The following is a 27,968-nucleotide window of genomic DNA, read 5'->3' as shown; positions in this document are numbered from 1 at the left end:
GGGAGTCTGATCATTTTATTAAAGAGGCAATATCCAACACTTGTCCTGAATGTGTGGATGAGACTTTCAAGCTTTGAGCCAGAACAGAGCATGTATATAAACTCTTCCAGCACATACAAATCCATAATTAAGTGCAAGCAAATGTGACACTGAAAAAATAAAATAAAAACAAATACATGAGGAACTTTTTAAAGGTGACTGCTGCCCCATCGACCGATGACCTGATTACCAAAGATGTTAAATTTAAATATAATCATAATAATATGAAAGAATATAGAACCGGACACATAAAAATAGACAATCTGTTTCATGTTATCGCTGAACTGGTGGAATCTGAGACCATCAACCTCAAAGCAAATTTTTTAAACCAACAATACAGAGATCTGGCTTTTTCCACTAAAACGTGACAGCCTTCATATAAGCTACGGCCTTCAAGATGTCTTGAGTAAGCAAAAGTGATCTAGACAACATTAACCTACAGGATGAATAACTTTGGTTTATCATTGTTTGCTTTAAGAGACTCAATCTTATACTGGTGGTTAAGATTTCACGATTTCATCTCAGACAGTGCAATTTAGTCATACAGCCAGGTCGACATTATTACTGAAAGTATTGACAGACTGATGTAGCAAGTGTTTCATTCCAGCTGAACAATTTACCAAACACACTCATACCATATAAAAAATTAAAAAATTAAAAAACAACAACACTGCAAAAAATGTTTTACCCTGCCGTATTACTTTGGCAACAGAAGCATTCAAGTTCCTGAGAGAAGCTACGCATCTACACCTCTCAATAGAGCCAATGATCTGGACAACTGAGTTGGGTGTTCTGCAGTGTCCAAAGAGGCCTGGATGCAGTGCAGGAGTTGGTCCCTTGTCGATTACCTGAGGGTGGGTGAGGGGTGGAGCCTCAAGTGGCTAGGCTTTTCTGGGATTGGAGGTTTGTTGACACTGTGTGCAGCTTGAGAGGGTGGGGACTCACTGGACACACTGAAGGTTTTCATGAGCTGAGCCACACGGCCCCGTCCCAAACAGCTCTCCTCAGCTACTTCAGACCCCATGTCGACAGAAAACGCCCGTTTAGAGGCGGGCACCACTTGGAAATCTTTTCCTGAGAATGAGAGAGCAAGAGTGAGGTAGGCTGAAGGAAGTACTTCAAGAACTTATGACCAGTGTTGGGTAAGTTATCCACTACAGACTACTAAATATTTCTCTAAAATTTGTATCAGATTATGATACTTATTACTTCATTGAAAAAGTAATCACATTGCTAATTACTTTGTAAAACCATTACAGACACTTTTTTTGTTATTCCGTTCTAAATTCAAAATAATAATGTAATTTCCTCTTCGTCCATTGTTACATGCAACCCATACACTCATCAGTCAGTAGGGGGTGCACATAATTCAGCTGTCAAGGAAACGCAAACATAATTCATGTAATTAATGTTTTTAAATGTAATCCACGTAAATAATATAATTTTAAAATATACAGTTTGTAACCCCATTAATGTAATTTTAACACTATTGAAAATCAGCAACTGTAATTTGATTACAAGTATTTACAATGTAATAATTTACACTACTGTTGACAAAAAAGTAATTCGATTACAGTAAAACATTTCTTTTTGCTCACTTTACACCAAAAGACTGGTTATGACCCTCAAGGTTCATCTATTCTGTCCTTTACCCTCAAGTTTTCTGTCCTTCTCTGAGCACACTCTTCTATCCCTTTCTTTTTACCCGTTCACAGTGTCCTTGGCTCTTTCTTCCTGGGCTGCAGAACGCCAGACCAGAGGTCGTTGGTGCAGGAAGTAGAGAAGGGACACAGCTGGGCGTAGTTGATGTGAGTGTGAGAGTGGTTATAGGTGCGTAAGAGTGCGCGTTTGTGTGCGGTTATTGTGTGTTTGTAATTGAGAGATGGAGGGATGGAAGAAGAGGAGGGGAGGGCCACAGGGATGGCGGTGGAGAGCAGACAGACGCTGCTCAGACACCAGATGGCTTGAGGAGCTGCTTATTTTTAGCCACGTCCCCAGGGGACACAGATGTGTGAGTGCGTTCGCTGTCTCTCGTAAACACATATACCCTTTCTCTTTTACACACAAACTTTGACACACATTTTTCCCCTAACAAACTCTTTCTCCTGAAACACACCCTCACGCACGCTTACACACCCTGGTCAAAGACATGAAGCCACATGTGACTGTCAGTCGAAATGCCCCACTATTGAATCATGAAACATCAGCTTTAGCCACAAGGTCTTTTAAAACAGACATTCAGGGGAAACACAAAATTTGATCCAGTCGCTATTCAAGAGCTTGTTTATGTTTTGTTTTCTTGTCTTACTCTCTCTGGCCTCCGTTATTTGGGCATATCTCACGAAAACATGTCTCCAGGTCATATTTGAACCCAAAATAAAGACAATTAAGAAATAATATTTTGCATGAAGAAAATTAAAATTTTTAGGACTACTACTTTTAGGACTATTTTGAATTGTGACATTCTTTTAATGACAATTAGGCATTTCCCCCCAAATTCTCATAACCATATTGAGAATAACCTTTTTTTTTTTTTTTAGTTCCCATTATTCCTATTATTTTCCCATTATTCTCAAAGTTGATTCTCATTAGATTCTCTTTTCTATAATACATAATATGTAATTCTTACTATAATACAACAGATAAAAAAATAATGTAATACAAAGATGTCTTTTAGCATAAAGACAATAGAAAAAATACTACCATCAATATATATATATATATATATATATATATATATATATATATATTGATATATATATATTGATATATATATCAATATCTATATTTATATATATATATCATATATATATATATATATATATATATATATATACACACTTGTGCTCAAAAAAGCATACCCTGGCAGAAATTGTGTAATGTTGGCATTATTTAATGTTGGTCTTTTATTTAAGGATAGTGATCATATGAAGCCTACATTATTGTAAGAATTCTGGGGGAAGTGTCTTACTATGCAATGCAAAATGTATATATAAATAAGAAATTATGTTTTTATTAAAAACATGGAGACCATTTAGGACCACTTGAAAATGTGATACTTGTTTCATGATAATTAAGCACCCACCCCAAAAATGCAAATATATATATACAATAATGTGTCCGGACATTTAACAGTTTTTTTTTTTTTTTTTTTTTTTTGTAATTCTCATTATTCTCAATGGTGATTCTCATTCAATTCTCTTTAATGTAAAAAAAAAAAAAAGTCCTTTTTTTTTTTACTGTATCAGTCATTTTAATACAGCCTGGTATAAATTGCTTTAAAAGACTTTATTTTATTTTAATAAATTTTTTTTTTTTTTTAATCAGCAAGGTGGTACAATAAAACCATAAATTCTTCTTCCTGTCCAGTAGGTGGCGATATGCACTAAAAATGCAAATCGCAAAAACAAAACAAGAATAATGTGAAAGTAAAAAAGGACTTAACTTAACTCACTGTCACTTTTGTCTTTGTGTCATCTTGGACTTAAACTGACACCTAGAGGCTTGGATGCAGCATAATTTTAAATAAATAGTTTTCAGTTACAGATGCCATTGTAGAAATTTTGTATTCACAGTCAGCCATGATTACTTTTTATTTTATTTTTTGTCATTAACAATTTTTATTGATTCCAAAATGTAAATTAACACAGACAACACATGAAAACACGGAATCAACTTTATCAATACATGCCAATTGACATTAAATAACAACAGACACACATATAAACAAGCAGTTCAAAGAAAATACTCTATGACAAAAAAAAAAAAAAAAAAAAAAGAAACTAACCAACCAAAAAAAGAAAAATATTCCACATATTAATTACAGAAATTACCCAGTTGTCCCTCTCCACTGCTCCTCCCTGTCAACCCCCCAGGAAGGCCAAATAAGTGCCCCACTTCCTGCCATACTCACCCAAACTGCCCAGCCGTCTATGATATAACTCCTCAAAAGCCACCAATCTGCCCCACCTGGCGACTTCCATCCCCCGAGTATCACTTGCCTGCCGATCATCACGCAGGTAAGGACCCAGTTTTTTATAAGTTTATTTATTATATTAATACATGCCCCATCACCCAAAATACAAAGTCTGGGGCAGAATAAAATCTGAGTGCCCAAGACCTCACAAATCCTTTCTCCATTTTCTAGTACTAAATTCAAGTCTCTCTCTCCCATAACTTCTTAAGAGATGTTAAAACCCCATCCCCTAGACTCTGAATTAGCCAGGAATAGTATGCTGAAGCTTCATGACCTTTTCTAAAAGCAGCATCTCAAGAGTGTCTGCCGCTTTAGGGGGCTGCGTACTACACCCAAAGGTGGTACAGAATAGATGGCAAGGCTGTAAGTACCTGAAGAATTGAGATCTGGGAATCCCAAACCGCTGTATAATATTTTCAAAGGATCTCAACGCTCCATTTTCATACAGGTCACCCAGCGTAGTAACACCCTTCCCAATCCATTCTGTCCAGCAGAAAGGGGACTTGTTAATGCACAATTTTGGGTTTAACCAAATACTTGCGGCAACATTCAGATAAATGTCCGAATGAAACACACAAGAATCTTTTGTCCACACTAAATGCATATGCGAGATAATGGGATGTGTCTTTACTTCTCTGGGCAGCTTGGTAGAAAGACTTTGCAATGGCAAGATAGGGGCAAGGACGTCCTGTTCAATAAAGAGTCAGGAAGGAGCTCTCTCAGGTGGAAGCGACCAATGTGCCAAATGTCTGAGACGAAAAGCATAATAGTAAAACAAAATCTTGGGGAGACCTAACCCACCTTTTTCAACTGGCCTGTGTAACTTGTTAAAATGCATCCGAGGAAGTTTACCATTCCAGATAAAGGATTTAGCTATACTATCAAATTATTTAAAATAAAAAAGGGGAACTTCAACAGGGAGAGACTGTAGTAGGTAGTTGAATTTTGGAACACAATTCATTTTAATTACATTAACCTTCCCAATCATAGATAAATGTAATGAAGCCCACCTGCTCACATCACTCGAAATTATTTTAAGGCGTCAAAATTAACTAAATCACACAAATTTGCTGGGAATAAAATGCCCAAATACTTAATGCCCTGTTTGGGCCACTGGAAGGCGCCCGGCTGGAAAGCCGTTACTGGGCAGTACGCAGTCAGAGCCAAAGCTTCAGATTTAGACCAACTGACTCTGTATCCTAGGAACTTAGAAAAGGAATTACTAAATCTGTGGAGGCAAGGCATAGTTCTAGTTGGGTCAGAAACGAATAATAAAATATAATCTGCGCAAAGCAAAAGCTTATGCGCCACACCTCCCGCCACCGCCCTGGAAAATTGTCCTCCTTTCTTATTGTGGCTGCTAATGGTTCCAGGGCAAGACAGAATAATAATGGGGAAAGAGGACAACCCTGCTGGGTGCCCCTATCCAGAGTAAAATAATCTGAAATTAATCCATTTGTTTGTACCGCCGCTACCGGGTGTCTATAAAGTAAATGAATCCATCCAATAAAAGTATTCCCAAAACTGTATATTTCCAAAATCTTAAAAAGATAATCCCATTCTACCATATCAAAGGCCTTTTTGGCGTCAAGCGTGATGGCAGCGACCAGAGTCTGATCATTCGCCACTGACCACATGATATTGATGAAACGCGATATTCATGTTATCAGAAGAGCTACGGCCCTGAATAAACCCCACTTGATCTATATGTATAAGAGAAGTCATAACTTAATCGATTAGCCAAAATTTTTGCCAGTATTTTTACGTCTAGCTGGATCAGGGAAATTGGACGGTAACTCTTACACTCGCTTGGATCTTAGTCCTTTTTATGAATCAGACTGATCCGGGCTTGTGTCATGGTTGGCGGAAGCTTTCCATTCTTTAATGATTCCGTATAAACTTCTAACAAAATTGGAGCCAGTTCTGTAGCATAAGATCTAAACAATTCAGCAGCAAAGCCATCCGGCCCTGGAGCCTTGCCTATAGGCAAGGCCTTAATTACCTCTCCAAGCTCCTCCAAGGTTATCTCAGAATCAAGATAATTTTTTTGCTCAGTCGTCAGTTTAGGGAGTTCTAATGGTCCCACTAAGTTTCTAATATCTTCACTGGTGGACGAAGATGTAGAACAATAAAGATCAAGAGAGAATTCTTTAAGAGCATTATTAATATCAATGGCTGAGGTAAATATTTCACCACCAGCCTATTTCACTGAGGGAATGGTAGAAAAAGATTCTCTCTGCTTTATATATCTAGCCAAAAGCTTCTCTGCTTTGTCCCCCAACTCAAAGTATGACTGTCTTGCCCTGAATAGCCAAAACTCCACCTTCTGCAACAAAATAGTATTATATCTGTATTTCAGTAGGGTCAATTCTCTGAGGCCATCAGACGACATTCAGCGCTTCAGCTCTGCCTCGGCACTTTTAATATTCCCTTCCAACTCCACAAGTTCTCGTGCTTTGGATTTTTTGATGAATGAGGCATACTGTATGATCCCTTAAGAACCGCCTTAAGTGCCTCCCAAGCCACACCTGCAGATGATACTGAGGACCAGTTGGTCTCCATATAAATATTGATTTCAGCCTTTAACATTTGTTGGAATTCAGGATTTTGCAAAGGGATACATTAAAGTGCCAACTATATGATTTTTCATATGTGGCAACACCTCTAAACTCACCAGAGCGTGATCCGAGACTAAGATGTTTCCAATTGAGCAATCAACGACAGAAGAAATGAGGGACTTAGATATATATATAAAAAAATCTATTCTAGAATAGATTTTATTGACTGATGAAAAAAATGTATAGTCCCTACCAGATGGGTTCAAAAGTCTCCAAATATCTGTAAAACCAAGATTTTTACACATCCTGTGAAGCGTCAATGTTGCTCTAGGGGGCTTACACACTTTTGCTTCAATGTGATAAAGGACTGAGTCCATCAAAAGATTAGTCTCCTCCCAATATTATATCATGAGGGGTGCCAGCGGCTTGCAACATCCCTTCAAGATCTATAAAAAAGCCCTGATCATTAACATTAGGTGTGTAAATATTAGCCAGAATCAACCTTTGCCCCTGAATTTCTGCCAAAAAAATAATGACTCTTCCTAATTTATCTTTAATCTGTTTTAGAGATTTGAATTGTAGATGTTTACTTATCAATGTAATGACTCCCCTGCTCTTACTTGAGCCAGCACTAAAGAAAATATGTCCACCCCATATCTTCCCAAATTTTTCAGCTTCCTGCGGGGAAAGATGCGTTTCTTGAAGAAAAACTATTTCATATTTCTTACGTTTAAGAAAAGAAATAACCTTCCTTCTTTTATGGGGTGCCCCAACCCATTCACATCCCACGTGGAGAGAGACAATCCACTCATATTAACATCTGACATTTTGACATATGAGAAAAAAATAGATTGTGTGTCAAAAATAAAATTATAAAGACCACAATCCACATTGTTGCACCAATCAAACCCCAAACTTCCTCCAGAACCAAACAAACAGAAAAAAGAAAAACGTGCGCATTAACCCCGCACACGACAGCGGCAACCGGCGTCCATCCCTCTAACGTCAAAAAGTCAATGTATGCCTATGAGATCCCCCCGCGACAACTTTGCCATCGGATTGCTCAAGTCCGGTGCTTCGGTACAAATTTTGTGAGACAGAATTACACAGCAAAAAATAGCCTATAAAACAAACTCCAGCCCATATGTGGGATAAACACACACACACAAAAAAAACATGTAGATTCATCCACTTAACAGTCTCGAAGGTGTGTACCTCCACAAACAAACTCCAGCCGCTAGCAAAACCAGCACAAAAAAAAAAAAAAAACTCCAATGCCCTGCAAGAAATATTTCACAAAACCAACTCCAGCCAACAGGAGGCATAAGCACCCAAAACGAGCAGTTCATCCACAAGCTGTCCCGAAGAAGTTATATTACACAAACAAACTCCAGCCACTAGGCAGAACCAGCACAAAGAGAAACGAAAAAGGTGCCTAGCTTCCTTGGACAGTTGAGTGTATGTTTAATGAGACAGGTCCACTAGAGAGCAACATGAAAATCACCAAAGGGCTTACTCACTCCAATGTTTTTATGAAAGACAGTGCTTGCTGTGGGCATGTAAATACTTTGTGGCCATCCTTAGTATCTATTCTCAGTTTGGCCAGAAACATCAGAGCAAAAGCGATTTTCCGCTGATGTAAGAGTTTCTTGCATTCCTTGAATCGATCATGTTTCTCTCATCGATTTCGCAAAGTCTGGGAAAATGTTGTGATTCTTCCAAGAAAGCTTTCCTTTGCTCCTTGCCTCGCGTAACACAAAATCTTTATTGGATGATCTCAGAAATTTGGCCAGAATTGATCGGGGCCTGTCTCTCTCAGCCGATCTGCGAGCTAGGACTCTGTGAGCTCGCTCGATTTCCATTTATGGCCTGTTATGTCGAGCAGACTCGTAAAAGAGCTCATCTAGGAATTTCAACATATCTCTGCCTTCCTCATGCTCAGGGATTCCAACAATTCGGACAAAATTTCGCCTACTACGGTTCTCCAAATCCTCCAGTTTTTCAAAAATTAGTTCCAAATCTACTTTGGTCACTAGCGGATAAGCAGCTAATTCCCTCTCTGATGACTCCAGATAATCGATCCGTCTCTCGACCTCTGACAATCTTGTAACCAACTCAGAGAATTTCGCTTCCATCGCAGTAATCGATCGATGTATTACAGCAAGATCCTCTAAGTCGGCAACAACTTTCGTCAGCATTACAGACATGTTGGACAGTTGACGCTGGATTTCTCCCGCTGCACCGTCCAGACAGAGTCCCTTGTCCGCAGGCCCGTCAGAGGTTTCAGCTTGAGCACGTAAGTGTCTTTTAATATCTCCAGAGCCCGAGGATTTTGACTTCTTTGCCATGTAGACTTGAAAGAACAGATATGTAGCAGGATGTGTCGAATCTCATGACATGATCTTATGACAAAAATAACGAGCTGAGATATTCTTCTAAAAATCTTTGTTTGTGTTCAGCAGAAGAAAGTTGAGACATCTGGGATGGCATGAGGGTCAGTAATGCTGAGAGAATTTAAATTTTTGGGCGAACTATCCCCTTAAACATCTTGCCTTTTGGGATTTGAGACAGCTGTGAGATTGTTCTGTTATTGAAATGTTATTTACAACTAATTTTAAGAAAGAAAAAAAAAGAAAAAAAAACATTTAGAAGTTAGAAATTAGGAAGAAAATGGTAGTTAAGAAGACTACTTTACTCTTTATTTTTCTAAAGAACATTTCGGGAATCCTGCTCCTGGACATATTCTTAAAAGGTTTCTTGAGAATCAATCTTACTTCTTAAGTCCAACACTCTCTTCTTTCTGTCCTCTCTCTCTCTCTCTTTTGTGCTCTCTCCCTCCCTTCCTCTGGCCCCTGACCTGTGGTTCCTGTGTTACTGTCCTCTCGACGCACTGCGTGGGCCTGCCACTGATTATCTCACTGTGTTGTGTGGTCGCCACGGAAACTCTGGATAGGCTCCAGTGATCTAGGCGGACACACATGTGTGCACAGCACTCTTACACACTCACACACCCCGAGTCACTCTGATGATCTAAAGGTGTTTGTTCCACTGCATTTTCCATGCCCCACTAGTAGCCCATTCTGCATCCAACAAACACTGTGCATATAGGTGTGTGTCCGTTACTGTGTGTTCATACATCGAAGTGTGCTGTTAGCTGACACCAGCGTAACTACAACGCCTGTCACTCGCAGACAGTGTTTGCCATTTTCAATCCTCCCATAAAATTAGTGAATTCTCCACCAGAATTCGACCTCTCTCTCCGACACTCTGGAACCTGAGCCTCTTTCACAGAGCTGTCACTACGTGCTCACAACACCCCCTCAAAGCCTGGCTGAAACTAAACTCTCCAACCAGGCCGGCAAAAACGGCTCCTGCCAGCTTCACCGTGCAATTACTTGTGACAATGCCTGTAAATACCTGATCACAATGAACAGAACACCAAAACCACAGCCTCAATCTACAAATTTGCCATTAATTGATTTGCATGCATTTATGAATGACCACAAGAATGTTTTTGGTGTATGTGGCAAATACTGTAAAGCATGCACATTCACAAAAAAAAAAAGATGCAATAAAAGTGAACAGTGCAAACATTCTGCCTAAAATCTCCATTTGTGTTCCACAGAAGAAATCACTACTCCGATTGAAATACATTAAAAATCTCTTTGGGAGCAACAGTGTACCAACTTCATGTTTTTGATATGGTGTATATGGGACAATTTCTATTCCCAGTCACCATTGGTAAGCAGAGGAGCTGAGCCACACTGACAGCCCAGTGCCGGAGAAAAGCATGCTCTCTCTTTAAATGGCCCCAACTCCGAGTGTGTGTGTGGAGGGGGTACAGAAGTGGGGCAGAGGGCAGAATTCTGGAGCGGCACGTTTGTGCACTGAGCCAGGCTGCGGGGGGGTCACGGCTGCCAGGAGGAGGTGGCAAGGGGGAGAGGAGGCTGGGGGCCCTGTCACTTATCAGCTCCGTCCGAGCGCCGCCCAGGGCCAGAGTCAGGAAGCAGCGCTGGAATGTGTCCTTCCCTCTGAAGGTGAAGAGATGCGACACATACACACACACACACACACACACACACAGGCACACAAACCCACACACCAATGCACACGTGCAAGCACGCAGAGACGGAGCGAGCAGCTGTGGGAAGCTGTTGCTTTTACTCACATGTCAGGCTGAACATACAGGCAACTCACACACACACACACACATTCCCATGACTTACGTGCTCTCAACTGCACCCGCAAAGTTAAACGCTCACACAAACTGACATGCACACATGCTTCCTGTTATACACACACACACACACACACACACACACACACACACACACACACACACACACACACACACACACACACACACACCACATTTCCAGATGTTTACAGTCTATACCTGAATCAGTTCACATTTTTTGGAAATCCAATTAGGATTGACAGCTTTTGGCAAATAGACAGTTACTCCATCAAATGAGATACACAAACTATATAAAAAATTATGCAGTTCAAACCAGATACTCACATGAACACAAAAATCTCTTCTGAGCCAAATTAAGCCTAATACCTTTAGTATTAGTAAGTCTAGTTTCAAAGAAAATAATTTAACATGATCTGAATGATTATAAGTAATGAATGATATTCAATATTTTATATCAAACAATTGTCATTTACCTTACCTGGCCTAGGTTATGGTGGTGGGGTGTATTATTAGGTTTTAATAGGCTGAACTTCTATTATTTGTCCAGTAGGGGACATCAACATTAATTACAGAGATGAATTGTGTAATGCCTAATAATACACACTAGATGGCACAAGTTCGGCTTCCTAAGTGAGTTATAACATCTGTTGAGGCTGTTCACACCACTAGGAGTGTTAAGAACAAATGCTCAAAAGAAATGTTAAAATTTAAGAATCTACCATCAGAAAAAATCCACATTGATTGGACACTAATCTGGGGGGGGGGGGGGGGGGTTACATATCCCCCTCAATATCATAAGTGATTACAGTCCTGCTCTCTAGACAAGATTTGTTTTAAAGAATTTGAAAGATTGAAGTTACATACAGTATGCCTTTTTCAACTTTAAAATAGAGTCAGAAAGAATGACTCTAATTTTCTGATTTAATAGGGGAAAACAGATCCAATGACAGATCAGTGTGAAAACAGTTTCAAATTAAATCAAACTGATGCTCAGAGACAGATCAGCATACATTTATCCTGAACATGGAATAAGACATTTTGTTTCCGAATTTATTTATTTTTTTCATAATTTCATAATTATTTAGATGGTGTGAGGAAAAAAAAAAGGTCCAACTCACACATACAGTTTGCATACATATATGCTACAGTATGTAAACACCTGACTCTCACCTCTGTTGATCTGTGGTTTGGGGGTGTCTTGGGGATGGAGTCTGGATGTATCAGGCAGCTGATTGGTCGTCTTGTCCTCTATGTCCGTATGGGCAGGTCTCCTGGGGGCTGAGTGTGTCGGGAGGAAGTGGGGCCGATAGCAAATTGAGGACAGGAGTGCCGAGCCATCTTCTGATAGTCCTGACTCAGCCTCTTCTTTGGAGACTAAAGGCTGATTATGGGATACCTGCCATAGACAACAAATAAACCAAAGATTGTCCTAAAACCATCACATATTTAGCCCTCATGTTCTGTTGAGACTGACTTCACTGTCTTTGCCTTTGGGGTCCCAGAGAAGGATATTTCAACTCTGTAGATGCATACAATGCAAGTCAATAGGGTACAACATTTCTGAATCTCCAAAAGGGCAAAAAGCAGCATACAAGTAATCCATTCCACTCCAGTGGTTAATCCATATCTTCAGAAGCAATATGATAAGTGTGGGTGAGAAACAGATCAATATTTAAGCCCTTGTTTTCTATAAATCTCCACTTTCACTTTCTTCTTTTGTTTTTGTCTTTTTGCATTCTTCGTGCATATCAACACCTACTGGGCAGGAAGGAGAATTGATAGTAAAAAAAAAAAAAAAAAGACAAATATTTATCAGTTTCTCACCCACACCTATCATATCACTTCAGAAGACATGGATTTAACCATTGGATTATTATGGATTACTTTTATGCTGCCTTTATGTGCTTTTTGGAACTTCAAAGTTCTGGACACCATTCACTTGCATTGGATAGACCTACAGAGCTGAGATACTGTTCTAAAAATCCTTGTTTGTGTTCAGCAGAAAAAAGAAAGTCATAAACATCTGGCATAACATAACATTAAAGAATTTAAATTTTTGGGTGAGCTATCCCTTTAAAGACAAAATCTGAAAAATGCTACAAACATTTGAGTCATATTTAGCTAAAACAAATTTATTCCCTAAATAATATCAAGAAAATATCACTTTTTATTCCAAAGCCTGTTTAGTTGGGCATGGGTGAGCAGCATGCCACCCACTGAAGCTTTACTATAATGAACTACAGTATGCAAAGATTCAGAGAAATCAGAGTTAGAAAATTGCAGTATCTATAAAAGCCACACAAAAACCAAGTAACTTATTTTGGTTTCCATGTTGGCGTAGTAATTTCGTTTAGCCTTTGTAGGGCAGTATAGCTCTCTTCACCGAAATTATCAAAAAACCCTCTGGAGCTCCAGCCAGACAAAAACAGCAGATGTTGCACGCTTTGACAGTAACAAACACAGGCAGTGTTAACACATAAACACATATAAAGAGAGATGAAATAGAAATGTGTGCTGTGTTAGGACTTGCCCTGCCCAGGGGCTTGTGGGAATTGAGGGAGAGAAAGTGTGGATGAAAGAGAAAAAGGGAGATGTTAACTGAGAGCAATGGAAAAAAGCAGGGAAAGAGAGGTCCTTGCCCAGAGCCCAGGGGACGGTCCCACAGTCCCATCCATCTGTGACTGACAGGCACACCGTCTCGCCCGTTTTAATTCCCTGATCAACTTAATCAGCCACCTGCTCTTTAACAACTCTGGGGCACAAATCAGCCCCTGGGCTCTCTCAGGTCCTCCTGCAGAGCACACACACCCTGTCTGTCCTCATGCTCTGTGACACACAGGCCACACACTGAGAGCAATGCTCCATTCTCTCCTTCTGCAAACCTTACCGGTCAGCATTTTAAACGAGCTCAAACGTTTTTCTTAAATACAGTTGGGTCCAAAAAGTCTAAGATCACATTGAAAATCTGGGATTCAAAATCTAATTTAAAACTGGAAATAAATAGAAAGTTTTAGGACTTTGAAAGGTTTACAGTAAATCAAAGAAATGCTATAACATAAATAAAGAAATATTTAAGGTTCTGCACTATTTCTACTTCACTAATTAAATAAGAAAATTGCAACAATGACCATAGTCACAAAATTAAAGCACATGTTTGAACTAACCCAACCACTAGAATACGGATCCAACCACATACTACACAGACACTAACCTTACACTACTTACACTACACCTTGCCAAAACAATATATTAGTTTTACATTTATGCACACAAAGAGTTGTTTGTGTTAAAAGCGTAGTCCACTGTGCTACACTATGCTTGGCTGTGGGGGTCAAGAGACTGAAACAGGTGTGATCAGAGAGCAACAGCTGAGGGTAAGAAGATCTCAAGATGAGAGCACAAAGACAGCTGCTCCAACCTCCAACCCCCCCTTCTCTCAGAGCAGAGTGCCAGGAGAGACCACAGACAATCTGGGTAGGCCATTCCTTTACACTGGCACCATGTCTACACTGCAATTGTGCGACCCAAAATAAGAATGCGGTCTAGTTTTGTATCGTTGCTGTCAGTGTAGACAAGTGGAAGAGTCATGGCAGACTGACACATTTTTAGTTGCTATAAGTGGGATGGATGACAGTGCAAATGCAGCATAGAAATATACTGTATAGAAAGACAGAGAGGGAAGGAGGCAAATCATGTTAATCTGGCAGTGGTGTCAATGAACAGCAGCAGTTAGATCCAGGGACTTTCCAGCAGCCTCTGGTATAAATGAGCTCTCTGTGGTCATATAGCATGTCACATCAGTTCAATGAGCCTCTTATTATGAAAAATGATTTGGATTTGTAAACAGTGTTGATTCATTGCCAAATCTCTAGAGTTATATACCTGCTTCAATCCAAGAGATGAAGTGGATTTCTTATGACATGAAAAAACATGTATAGTAGGCATGCCATAAAATATCAATAAATCGATTATTGATCGGCACGTTATTTTAATGAAATACAGTATTTTTGAGGCATCAATATACAGTTGAAGTCAGAAGTTTACATACACCTCAGCCAAATACATTTAAACTCAGTTTTTCACAATTCCTGACATTTAATCGTAGAAAACATTCCCTGTCTTAGGTTAGTTAAGATCACTACTTTATTTTAAGACTGTGAAATGTCAGAATAATAGTAGAGAGAATGATTTATTTCAGATTTTATTTCTTTCATCACCTTCCCAGTGGGTCAGAAGTTTACATACAATTTGTTAGTATTTGGTAGCATTGCCTTTAAATTGTTTAACTTGGGTCAAATGTTTTGGGTAGCCTTCCACAAGCTTCTCACAATAAGTTCCTGGAATTGTGGCCCATTCCTCCAGACAGAACTGGTGTAACTGAGTCAGGTTTGTAGGCCTCCTTGCTTGCACATGCTTTTCCAGTTCTGCCCACAAATTTTCTATCAGTTGAGGTCAGGGCTTTGTGATGGCCACTCCAAAACCTTGACTTTGATGTCCTTTGATGGCCATTTTGCCACAACTTTGCTGGTATGCTTGGGGTCATTGTCCATTTGGAAGACCCATTTGCAACCGGGCTTTAACTTCATGGCTGATGTTGCTTCAATATAGCCACATAATTTTCCTTCCTCATGATGCCATCTATTTTGTGAAGTGCACCAGTCCCTCCTGCAGCAAAGCACCCCCACAACATGATGCTGCCACCACCCCAATGCTTCACGGTTGGGATGGTGTTTTTCGGCTTGCAAGCCTCACCCTTTTTCCTCCAAACATAATGATGGTCAGTATGGCCAAAAAGTTAAATTTTTGTTTCATCAGACCAGAGGAAATTTCTCCAAATATTAAGATCTTTGTCCCCATGTGCACTTGCAAACTGTAGTCTGGTAGTCTTTTTTATGGTGGTTTTGGAGCACTGGCTTCTTCTTTGCTGAGCAGCCTTTCAGGTTATGTCGATATAGGACTCGTTTTACTGTGGATATAGATACTTGTCTACCTGTTTCCTCCAGCAACTTCACAAGGTCCTTTGCTGTTGTTCCGGGATTGATTTGCACTTTTCACACCAAACTACGTTCATCTCTAGGAGCTAGAATGCGTCTCCTTCCTGAGCGGTATGATGGCTGCGTGGTCCCATGGTGTTTATACGTGCGTACTATTGTTTGTACAGATGAACGTGGTACATTCAGGTGTTTGGAAATTGCTCCTATGGATGAACCAGACTTGTGGAGGTCCACAATTTATTTATTTTTTCTGAGGTCTTGGCTGATTTCTTTTGATTTTCTCATGATGTCAAGCAAAGAGGCACAGAGTTTGAAGGTAGGCCTTAAAACATATCCACAGGTACACCTCCAATTCAGTACACCTCCTATCAGAAGTTTTAATGACTTCAACCTAAGTGTATGTAAACTTCTGACTTCAACTGTATTAACATTTGCCAACATTTAAATTAGAAGCCTAATTTGCGTGCTTTCCAACTCACTCAGTTGGGCTACTGTTGAATGTCTGGCTTAATAGCGTTTGGAGACAACAATAGGGTGATTTAACATTTACTGAAGCAGTTTGCAAAGCACAGGAATCACAACATAGAATGGGTATTTTAGAGCTCCTTGCACAGGACACATACACACAAAAGTTACAAAAGTTTTCCAACTTCATCAAGAATGAAAGTGACGTTGATGAGTTTGCAGGTTAGTGTACGAAACTGGTTTAACTGTGCAAACTGAACGATTAGAAACTATTATGCAATTTCTCTGTATCTATCTTTGTAGAGGTTTCATTCAAGCTGTCAAACCACAAATAGACATAATTGTAACTGAACATACGTTATGCAGGCTATATGAAGGATGCATATACACAATACTGTGTGTCATCCTCTGAGGCTAGAGAACATAATCTTTGTCCTTTGATAATGATTTGGGTGAAATTTAATGGAAAACTATGCTAGTTACGCTCGGTGACACTGCAGATTTTTGAACCAGATGTGTCCGGTGCGTGACCCACTTTAATTAATCCTGCCACTCATACTTTACCAAAGTTGTGTTGAAAAATATTTTGAAAAGACACAAACTATTGTGCAACGAGCAACCCTATTTACAGTATATCTGAAAAAATCCCGATATATGTTGATAACCATTGGGAAAATCTTCAGATTATCGATGCATGAAAAAGGCATCGATCCCAAACCTAATGGGACACAAAAACGTTTCATTTTTTTACTATTCTTAATTTGTCTAGCTGTCCAATGCAATATGTTACCTGTAGCATTTGGGTCCATTGCATTTGCAACTTTAGTAATAGTACAAATGTATTAGTTTATTAGTGACTCCTTCATATAACAACATAGATCCATTTTTTAAATACTATTAATTGTAGAAACATCCTATTCTTTTTGGTATACCTTACAAAAAAGTACTGAGGCTGAATCATTGTCAGAAATGGCATTAGAAGGTAATACCATGGTATTTTGATATATACCATTACCATAATTATTACCATGATCCTTAAATGGTAGAATGTCATGGTATTACCATAGTACACTGAAAAAGTCAAACTGTGCAGCTGTTACCTTACAAAGCTATTTCTATCTGATCTCCTAAAAATTACTTTAAGTGTAATCTAATGTGATCAGGTATTTTCATATTAAAGTCATATTAAATAACAGTTTTGACTTGAACACAACCATTACTGTTATCACATGCCAAATTTTTTTCTAACAGTGTAGTGTCCAAAAAAAAAAAAAAAAAAAAAAAAAAAAAACAATATTACCAACATGGGATGTTTTTTTACATAGTGAATGTTTATAGTAATAACATGACACTTTTTGAAAGGGAACCATGGCTTTGATATTAAAGTATATGTGTATACTCAAAAAGAATGTTCTAGCCAATATTTAAGAATTACGCATTTCAATTTCATAACAAAATTCCAAAAAAACAAAATTGTAATGTTTAATGATATTAAATTAATAAAACTATTTAGATTTTTATTTTATTTTATTAAAGATTACTCAATTCAGTGTGATGGAATTTTGTTATAAAACTGAAATGTGTACATTATTTTGAGTGTATATACAAAAAGTGGTACTTGCATTTTCTACAGGTAATGATGGTTTTTCTTCATTTACTGGAACCTAAGGATTAGAAGACATTTAAAGAAAAAAAAAAAAAAAAACGACATATGAAACAGATTGCACATCAGTTTTAACAGGTATCCTATTGTAAGGTAAGTCTCATTCATCCCGAACATCAGATTTGTTGCAATACCAAAACACACCTGTGGAGGCGCCAGAGTCCTTAAGTCTGTGTCATTGTTCTCCTGTGAAAACAAAAGTAAGACTTAAGACTGGGAACACAAACTCTCCACTCCCTCTGACAAATAGCATCTCTTTTATGATTTTAACTATGACAAAACTTTATGTAATAATCCCGATTAACTGACAGGTTTGAACTGTTAAAAATGTAAGGGCCCTAAAATGGGCTTGTGCTGGTATTTGTGTGACTCCCATGCAATCCTTCACTAATTGGCAGCAGTGAGTCACATGTGGTGAGGTAGAGGAACAGATGTTTGTGTATAGCTAGTGAAAAATCATAGTCTGGTGATACTGGCCAGCACATTTCCTCCCTGGAGTGTGCTCGCTGCGCACGGTGTTGCCATGGAAACCCTAGTTCGATTCTAACGTAACAAGAAAGAGAAGGTGACAAGATCTTCCTCTCACACATATTAAGTTTAGACCCTGGATAGAGAATCTTAAAAACACAACCTCTGGGTCTGAAACTGAGAGACTTACGTTTTGTGACACATACACACACACACACGTTGGTGCGGCTATCCTTATGAGGACCCTCCATAGACTTAATGATTTTTATACTGTACGAACTATTGATTATATCCCCTAAACCTAACCCTACCCCTAAACATTCTACATTTTTACATAAAAAAAAAAAAAAGTTTATATTTTTTAAGCGACTGAATTATGGGGACACTAGAAATGTCCTCAAACCACATTTATAGCATAATTCCCTTGTAATTACCAGTTTGTAACCCCTACTTGTGCATAGGCTGGTCAAAAAGTGTCTGTTGGTTCAAAACCCTGTTGATGCCAACTGACCACACATACACAGAAACATTGATACATGAGCAGAGAAATTGAGCCATAAAGAATTGAGCAATGAGGGCTGTTGTGTCTGAGAGATGGAGAGGTGGGTTGGAGACAGGAGGTTTTTTTGAAAGGATGAAAGGGAAAAATGGAGAAGGGAATTAGAAAGGGAGGAAAAAGGAAAGGAAGGTGCAGAAAGAGGGAGAGACTGAGGTTGTGATTTATTTGGCTGTTGAACGATGACTCTCCCTGTGGACAAGGTTTGTCTCACTGCCCCACGGCTGTGTCAGAGATTAATGGCAGCAACAGGAAGGTCACCTACACAAACAGACATGCATGCCTGAAAACGCAGTGGCACCAATTTAAGAGTTGAGCAAATGTGGAGGTGTGCATGTAAAACACACCTTTAAGTTCAGTTGGACTCCTGAATGCAGTCTGAGCGGAAGATTTTCTCTCCCTGATCGTACAGGTTCTGCTGATGTACGATTTGCCAAGTTGCTCTTCAAAGTGCCAGGCTCATTGCTAAGACATGACAAGACATGTGAAAACATAATTAGTCCTGACAGAATGAATCAACGCCCTTCACAGCAAAACAAGTTTTCAGCATGCATAATCAGTACTTTTATCTTATTTTCCAGTAAAAATATCTAAACACCCTTAAAACAAGATACATTTACTTGAGAGGCAAAACTGTGTAAGACTTGTTTTCTCAGAATATGCACAAAGAATGCAAATCACCAAAAACAAAAGAAGAACGTGAAAGTGGAGATTTAGAGTAAAAAAGGACTTAAATATTGATCTGTTTCTCACCCACATTTATCATAACTCTTCTGAAGACATGGATTTAACCATGGATTACTTTTATGCTGCATTTATATGCTTTTTGGTCACAATTCACTTGCATTGTATGGATCTACAGAGCTGAGATATTCTTCTAAAAATATGTGTGTTCAGCAGATGAAAGAAAGTCATACACATCTGGGATGGCAGGAGGGGTGAGTAAATGATGAGAATTTTCATTTTTGGGTGAACTAACCCTTAAAAATAAGAAATAAAAATTTGCTAATGTGGTAGAAAAAATATTGTCTTACACAGTTTTGCTTCCCTTGTTTTAAGGGTGTTTCAAAAAATACTACTCATAAAACTTATGTTTTGCAGTGTGTCAAGCTTTTTTGTTCTAAATACTCCAGGAACATTCAGTGTTTTTGTCAGTGTTTGAACGGAAACTTGGTCCATACTGTGAATTGTTCAGGACGCTGGGTGTTTTTTTCTCTCCAAACCCTGAATAGATGATCTTGGAGGACTTGAGTTCATCAACCTCGCCGATGACAATGACATGCACATCTCCATCTCGCCCCAGCAGCCAGCTCACACTCTTGTTATGAGCTACAGAGAAAGACAAAAAGAGAGACTCTGAGATGGTTGGATTCTGGTGTGCGTGTCCCTACCAGCCTTCTTTACTAGCTTAAGCTAGCTGAATCAGCTTCAGTAGAAAGACTATGCTTGCCAATCAGCTTCACCAGCCAAGCTTTGTTGGTGAACATTTTGGCTATGCTGGTTCTCCAGCTTGACCAGCACCAAACCAGCATTTACCAGCCTGGAGCAGCATGAAAATTCATCAGCTAGTCTTTTTAGAAGAAATATGAAGGAAGTTAGAATGGCTCCAAGACAGGCATGGCTCCAAGACAGGACCAGGCAAGGCCCACCCAGCGGGCATTCTCACCTAAAACAGCAAATCCTGTCCCTGGTTGGAAAATGTATATGTTAATTGATACATTTTAAATAAGATTTAATACAGACTGTATTTCATATAGATACAATTGGAATTCAGTGTTATTGAATAGTGAAACAAGTGAAGGCTCCTTTTAAGGTAAGGTTACTTGTGTATAAGAAGAAAGAAACAATCACAGCAAGTGAAGAAACCCTCACATGATGAACTGGTTCTTCTTGCAGACCTTGTACTAAAAGTACAACATTCCAGTTAAACAGCCTGTCTGACAAAATCGTGATCCAGGTCAAGACAAAGATATCAAATCAAACAAGCTAACAACTAAACAAATGATAACAACTAAGTAATCAACTAAAATTAGACTAGAAATATACACAAATGTATTTTTTATTTTTTTTTAAACGTCTCAATTGCTTCACATTTCATATATCACATTTTATCTCAGGGTATGCACAGAAACCTGACCAGCACATTTTTAAAATACATGTCAGTACTAACAAATAGAATTAATAGTAAATAAATCACACACATTATATGTATAAATAAAATAATTTTATTTCAGATAATTAGGGAAAATAAAGTCACACATCTCTCTTTCTCGGTCTCTATCGTTTCTATTATGTAGCACACACAAATCTTTAATCAATTTAATTCAAATAATTCTACAATAACACCAACAAGCTAGCAATCATGGTACACAGTGCATACAGAGTTACAGCTGCAGGCACTGATGACACATAAAATATCCAATTACTCATAATTCCTGCAAGTGACCTCATGACTTTGGCTAGGTTAACATTGGGACTAATCATATAAGCAATAAGATTAGACTACTATTATGATTTTTAATCGAATGTATATGTCCACATTTGGCCTTAAATTAGAGATGACAACATTTACATTTAGCAGACGTTTTTATTTAAAGTGACTTACAAAATTAGGAACATAAGTAATTCGTCAAACAAAAGCCAACAATATTTTGGCTTTATTAGGACCACAGTGTTCCTAATAAAGTGATAAGTGAGTGTATATTTAATGCCGTTTTTCCTGCTGTCCTTTGATTTGACATGATGTCTCACTCAGAATATTACATTCTTGAGCTTCAGTGGTATTTAAATGCCACCATACAACTGCAAATTACTATTTAAAAGTGCTTTATCCATCTGATCTTCCGTCACTTGCAGATATTTTATTAGATAGTCATTAAGCGTCCTATTCTTGTTCAATTTTTTTTGTATGTTTATTCATTATACATATTAAAATAAAGAACATGTCTGGGTTTGTTATACATGCTCAGGGAGTGTTATACGCATATAGGTCAGTTAATGAGCGTTGGCTGATAAGGCAACATTTAAAAAGTCATGTAAACAACCTTACAAAAAAAAAAAATAATAATAATAATGAAATCAGATTTGAGCAGAAAATCAGATTTGGGCCACATTCCTCTGTGTGTGAATGTAGCCATATGTACATCATCAACTGTTGATATTCATATCTATAATCTTTCTCCCTTTCTCCTCCTCCTCTGTGTGTTTTGAGCGGCTGCATTTCCGGTGTACTTCCTGCTTTGCTAGCAGTCATCTGTTTAAGGGAATGGAACTTGGCCTGGTTGACATGTTTCATCTTGCTCTGAAAACTGGGTCAGTAACAGAACGGTTTCTTGTGCAGCCAACTTGCCCAATTTAAGGGTCAGGATGTCTGCAAAAACTCTATTTTTTATTGTATTTTACTCTTGACAATAAAGAACCTTGAATCTCAAGGGACTTTTATATATTTTCTAAACTATTTTTTACATTGTAAAGTGAGTATAGTCTATTGGACAGGCTTTATACAGAGACAGTCTCTTTGAATAATGTCCGTTATGCTTCAGGACGTTGTATCAGTATGTCTTTGGAAAATCATTGATCTGCAAGAACAGCTGCAGTTGTCTCAAGGAGATAGAGGACTCTCTGTTCTCCTCTGAGGTTTGAAACTCTGGGACTCTATACAGTAACTGCTTTGTTATTGGCCAACAAGACTTCCTCCTGGAGTCAGGCACATATCAAGCCAAATTAACATTTCAGCAATCTGCACATTATTTACTGGTTCACTTCTGTATTAAAGAGACTGAATTCATAGAATGGATATTTAAAGGCATAGTCCACACAAAATGAAAAATCTGTCATCATTTACTCACCCTCATGTTGTTCCAAACCCATATGACTTTCTTTTTTCCATGGTACACAAAAGGAGATGTTTAGCAGAATATTAGTTGGCATCTTTTTCCCCATTCAATGAAAGTGAATAGTGACTGAGACTGAACATTCTGCCGAACATCTTTTGTTTTCCACAGAAGACAGAAAGTTATTAGAGTTTGAAAGAAGATGAGCGTGAGTAAATGATGACAGAATTTTAATTTTAAGGTTTTCCCCTCACTGGCTTATCTTGCCCTATTCAAGTGGAAGATAAAGAAAATCTGTCGTTTATGCTCTATTTAAAGGGATATTCCGCATTCAATTAAAAGTTAAGCTCAATCGACAGCATTTGTGGCATAATATTGAATACCACAAACATTAATTTGGAATCGTCCGAACTTTTCTTTATAATGAGCAAAAATAGAGGTTACAATGAGGCACTTACAATGGAAGTGAATGGGGCCAATTTTTGGAGGGTTTAAAGGCAGAAATGTGAAGCTTATAATTTTATAAAAGCACTCATAAAACTCATGTATTATTTGAGCTGTAAAGTTGTTTAAATAGTCATTTTTACAGTCGTTTTAGGTTTGTTGACATAATATCGTCATGGCAACAAAGTTGTAAAACTGGCTATAATTTTACACAGGAAAGGTTTGTCAACGATTGTACCACACTAAAATCATGTTAACACACATATTGTTTGTCTTTTGGCAATACTTTTGAAACAGTGAGCATTTTAACATTTACGGAGTGGCCCCCTTCACTTCCATTGTAAGTGCCACACTGTAACCCAGATAGTACTTTTTTTAAAGAAAAGGAGGGGCAAGTCAAAATAAAATTTTGTGGTAATCAATATTATGCCACAAATGCTGCCGATTGAGCTTAACTTATATTGAACCCGTAATATTCCTTTAAGTTGACTTTCTACTGCAGAGGTTTCCATGAAAGTTCTGGCTCTTCCAGAACAATGCTGATATGCCAGATTCCATGAGTACATTGTACGTCTTACCAGTTTAAAGAAGTACATGGGTGTAACTTTAGCTCAACGACAAAGTTTTATTTATTCAGTTTTCCACAGCTCTCTGTTTCTTTTGCCATTTAACAGATACCCTCTATCTCTCAGATGCATTCCTTCCATATCTTAGCTGTTTACTACTCCCTGTTACCCTATTTTAGAAAGCTGACCTCCTTACGGAAGTCTCATATCAGTGACACATGAGGCTATGATTGGGAAGAAGAGGTGAAATTAAGTGAAAACCGCCATTTTATTGACATGAATGTGCGTACGGTTTTTAATTTGTCCGTTTCCAGTTTTGCACTGAGGCTGAGGTGAACGTTCACTAGCCATGTGAATTGTCCATTAGTATGCCATTAAAAGTGAGGGATGGATGGAGTAGAGATTCTGGTCTGGACTTCCCCTTGCTCTCATGATGAAACTAAAGACTGTAAACTCTCAGTGTCTGGTCAGTGACGTAGATGTTCCCAATGGTAGCATTAATAAAATAGCTCTCATCTCATCCGTCTACACACTCACATGGCTCAACCATCTGTGTCCATCTCTGTGAACTTACTGTAGTGTCACAAGACATTATCCATGAAGCCTGCAGTAACACATGGTACGTCCACCATTGCTGAACTGATTTCTATCAGCTCAGCTACTTTGTCCTGGCTGAGTCATGTGCCACATAAAGATTCTGACCATATTAAGTCAGTTAAAGCCAGCAAAGAAAAGCAATACCAGACTTGCAGAGGCCTGTGATCACACAGCAGTTAAATATCTGCACTAGTAATCCAAAGGCCCTACGTACAAACCTGTGATGAGTAATCTTGAAAGTTCCTGATAAGTGGCCCAATCACCATGGTGCCCTTGAACAAGACATTAAACTTAAAGGAGATTGTCCCTCTAATATGTTAATTGTGTGTCTTGTTTGATAAAATGCGTTTGCTTAATGCTAAATAAAATCAACAATATGCTCTTGTTTAGTACTACATATTAGAGGTAGATGATATATCGGTTTTACTGATTAATCTGTGCCAAAAGTTGCTTTTTGAACTATCGGTTATCTGCAAAAATATGTGCCTATAGTTTTTTTTAATTATTATTCCTTATCAATAAACCTCATCTTGTGAAATACATCAATATAAACTCTTCATCTGGTGAAAATATATAAATACTTAAATATAGAGCATAATAAGGTAGTTATTTCAAAATAAGAGTCCCCTGTGTATTTCGGACTTGTTGACTCACTATCCGTAACAAAAGATTTTTTTTTTTCATTCTATAAATCGATAAAAATACATTTAAAAAATCATCCTTTTCCACCTCCTTAGTTATCGTATCGGCAAAATCCACTATCGGTCGACTATCTAAAATCCACTACTACATACAGTATGATAGTGATATATAATAGAAGAGGAATACTTGAGCACTGTTTAAATACTATCCTTTGCATTGCGTTAATTAAAAACTCAAAGTAGAATAATTCACTAAATCCACAATAATATTAAAAAACATCTGCTGTCATATGACTGCTTGACATCCAAATTGATGTTCTAATAAAAGCTGCACAGATCACAGGACCAGTTAAGTATAGATATACAGGCAGTGGACACCATCAAAATGCAATAGACTTTAAGAGTTAGATAAACCAGAGGCCAACCTCTATTTGGTTTGGTTTTGAGTGGCTCCCTCTCCAGCTTCTCCTCTCGCTCCTTCCAGCGTCGCACCTGCTCCTCACGCATCTTCAGGAAGAGGGTCTTCTTTTGCTCATCGTTCAGAGCATCCAGCACATCCGGGTCAATGTACATGTCTTTCAGGATCTGCTGCAGCATGGCCGTGTGTGTGTGGTGGTCCTTTATTTATCCTGAAGTTCTGTAAGAGTGAGGATGATTATGGTAACAACGATGAAGCCCAGCCTGGTCCTCAAATCCACAGCTGTGACGTGCCTTCACCACACACACATTCTCATCACTGATCAGCATCCATAAACTGGACAAGCTGTCAGGAGAAATAAAACATTTAAACATCTGGAAACAATTACTTGCTTTTACAGTTTGCTAGCTTGCTCTTTCCATGCAGTTTGGGACTTTTTGTGTGATGTGTTATTTTAAAAGTGACTATGTCCATAAAAGTCTTTCGGTTTAGGAAAGAACGGTTTTGCTTTCTTTCTTTCAGTGTTGTGAAAAGCACCACACTGTCATCTCTACTCAAACACACTGACTATGTTTATATGCACAAGAAAATTTTGATTTATTAATATCACAAAACAAAAGAAAACAAACAAAAAAATTGGATTTTAAAAAACAAAAGTGGAAAATGTGTTGATTGTATAATGTTGTTTCACCCAACTGAAAGCATCCTAGTTTCAACGTAAGGTAAACAAATCAATTAGACCGATTTTATGTTTGATTTTAGTTGAGTGAACGAAGTTGATTCAGCATATTTTCAATGAGAAAAAAGACGTTGAATCAATGTCGGTGATCAACGTCCTTTTAATGCCGCAACAGACATCAATTTTATGCTGATTCTATGTCCAGATTAAAGGAATAGTTCACCCAAAAATGAAAATTCTCTCATCATTTACTCACCCTCATAGCATCCCAGATGTGCATGGCTTTTTTTTTTCTGCTAAACACAAATGAAGATTTTTTAGAATAGTTCAGCTCTGTAGGTCCATACAATGCAAGTGAATGGTGACCAGATCTTTCAAATCCAAAAAGCACATAAAGGCAGCATAAAAGTAATCCATAAGACTCCAGTGGTTACATTTATGTCTTCAGAAGTGATGCAATCTCTTGGGTGGGAAACAGATCAATATTTAAATCATTTTTTACTATAAATCTCTACTTTCAGAATGTGAAGGTGAAAGTGGAGATTGATCGTAAAAAGAACATAAACATTTATCTGTTTCTTATCAACACCTATTATACCGCTTCTGAAGACATAAATATAACCACTGGAGTCGTATGGATTACTGTTATGTTGCCTTTATGTGCTTTTGGAGTTTGGTCATCATTCAGTTGCATTATATGAACCTACAGAGTGGAGAAATTCTTCTAAAAAAGAAAGTCATTCAAATCTGGGATGGCATGAGGGTGAGTAAATGAGAGAATTTTCATTTTTGGGTGAACTATCCCTATAAGCAAATATTAAAGTTTCCATAAATCTGAATAAGACAGCTGAAATATGGCTGTATTAATCTGAATTTTGGGTCATGTAAAACACATAAACAGAAAGAATATTCATTTATTTTTGCACATGTCCACATGAATGTAATTCTGATTGATATGTGATGCAGGTAGTCATTGATGATTTAAAAATAAATAAAAAACTGAAATGAAATAAAATGGTAAGAGTAAGCACTTCCAGTATTTCCACAAAATAACAGCAAAAAATAAAATACAATAATAATAATAATAATAAATGTCAAAATAAAGTCTTAACCAGAATATGGACCTTAATCAGAAAATGATGTGCATGTAAACATGGTCACAGATTCTCAGGCCTGATTTGGGGGGATTCCTTGGAACTGGAGTTGCTTTTATCATCAGCAGCTCCCCCTCCTTTCCAGAATCCCACAAGACACGTCTCTATTTTAACATTGTCTCACTTTGGACACAAATGAACTAGCATGGCGTGACCTCTTAAAAGAGAACCAACATTACAGCAGAGAGGGTCTAAGATCACAAAACATTCAGAGCAGGCATGCTAAAACAAAGTTACAACTGCAACAACAATAGTAACTGCGACTGAGACAGAGCAGAGAATGTCTCCCCTACATATTTAATAGACTGCAGTTAATGTCTTGAGCAGGAACTAGAAACACTGAGAGATAGGGTGGAAAAGAGAAGGCAAGTTAGAAAGAGAAGGAAAAAAAGACTGTGTAAAGTAAGATGTACTCACAGCTGGGTGCGGACGTTCCACAGCAGACTTTACTAAGTGGGAGAGAGAATGCTTGTGTGTCCTTCTTGCCTTTGTGTTATGACTTAGCTGGTGACATCACAGCATTCCATACTCTCTCTCTCTCTCTCTCTCTCTCTCTCTCTCTCTCTCCTTTTTTCCTTCTCTCTCACAAATGTACACAACACACTCTGCCTTGCTTTTGCACAAGCACACACAAACTTCCTTTCTGCCCCTATAACTCTCTTAGGTTGGAAGAAAACTCAGGAAGCAGACCTCAGCTGTTGCCGCGCTAAATGAAGTAG

General features: G+C 38.2%; 1 protein-coding gene across 1 annotated transcript; it reads right to left on the bottom strand.

Moving 5' to 3' along the window:
* LOC127428488 (uncharacterized) lies at positions 1-27,968 on the bottom strand. The gene is made up of 8 exons (XM_051676905.1): positions 27,667-27,968; positions 25,424-25,761; positions 20,099-20,246; positions 19,265-19,382; positions 18,038-18,079; positions 17,853-17,894; positions 11,942-12,167; positions 1-1,113 (listed from the first exon to the last, which is right to left on the bottom strand). The coding sequence occupies exons 2-8, from the start codon at positions 25,593-25,595 to the stop codon at positions 884-886; spliced, it is 978 nt and encodes a 325-aa protein (XP_051532865.1). The 5' UTR covers positions 25,596-25,761; positions 27,667-27,968; the 3' UTR covers positions 1-883.

Source organism: Myxocyprinus asiaticus, chromosome 38, assembly GCF_019703515.2.
Source record: "Myxocyprinus asiaticus isolate MX2 ecotype Aquarium Trade chromosome 38, UBuf_Myxa_2, whole genome shotgun sequence".
NCBI lineage: Eukaryota > Metazoa > Chordata > Actinopteri > Cypriniformes > Catostomidae > Myxocyprinus > Myxocyprinus asiaticus.
Note: the sequence above shows the minus strand (reverse complement) of the source record. Positions and strands in the feature narration are given on the sequence as shown.

What these genes read in the sequence shown, in the direction of transcription:
- LOC127428488 (XM_051676905.1), bottom strand. Translation starts at nt 25,595, where the DNA reads ATGCTGCAGCAGATCCTGAAAGACATGTACATTGACCCGGATGTGCTG. An exon ending in AGCGTCCTGAACAATTCACA is followed by an intron (nt 19,383 to 20,098) that starts GTATGGACCAAG and finishes GTCATGTCTTAG; the next exon opens with CAATGAGCCTGGCACTTTGA. An exon ending in GGACTCTGGCGCCTCCACAG is followed by an intron (nt 17,895 to 18,037) that starts GTGTGTTTTGGT and finishes TCTAATCCTTAG; the next exon opens with GTTCCAGTAAATGAAGAAAA.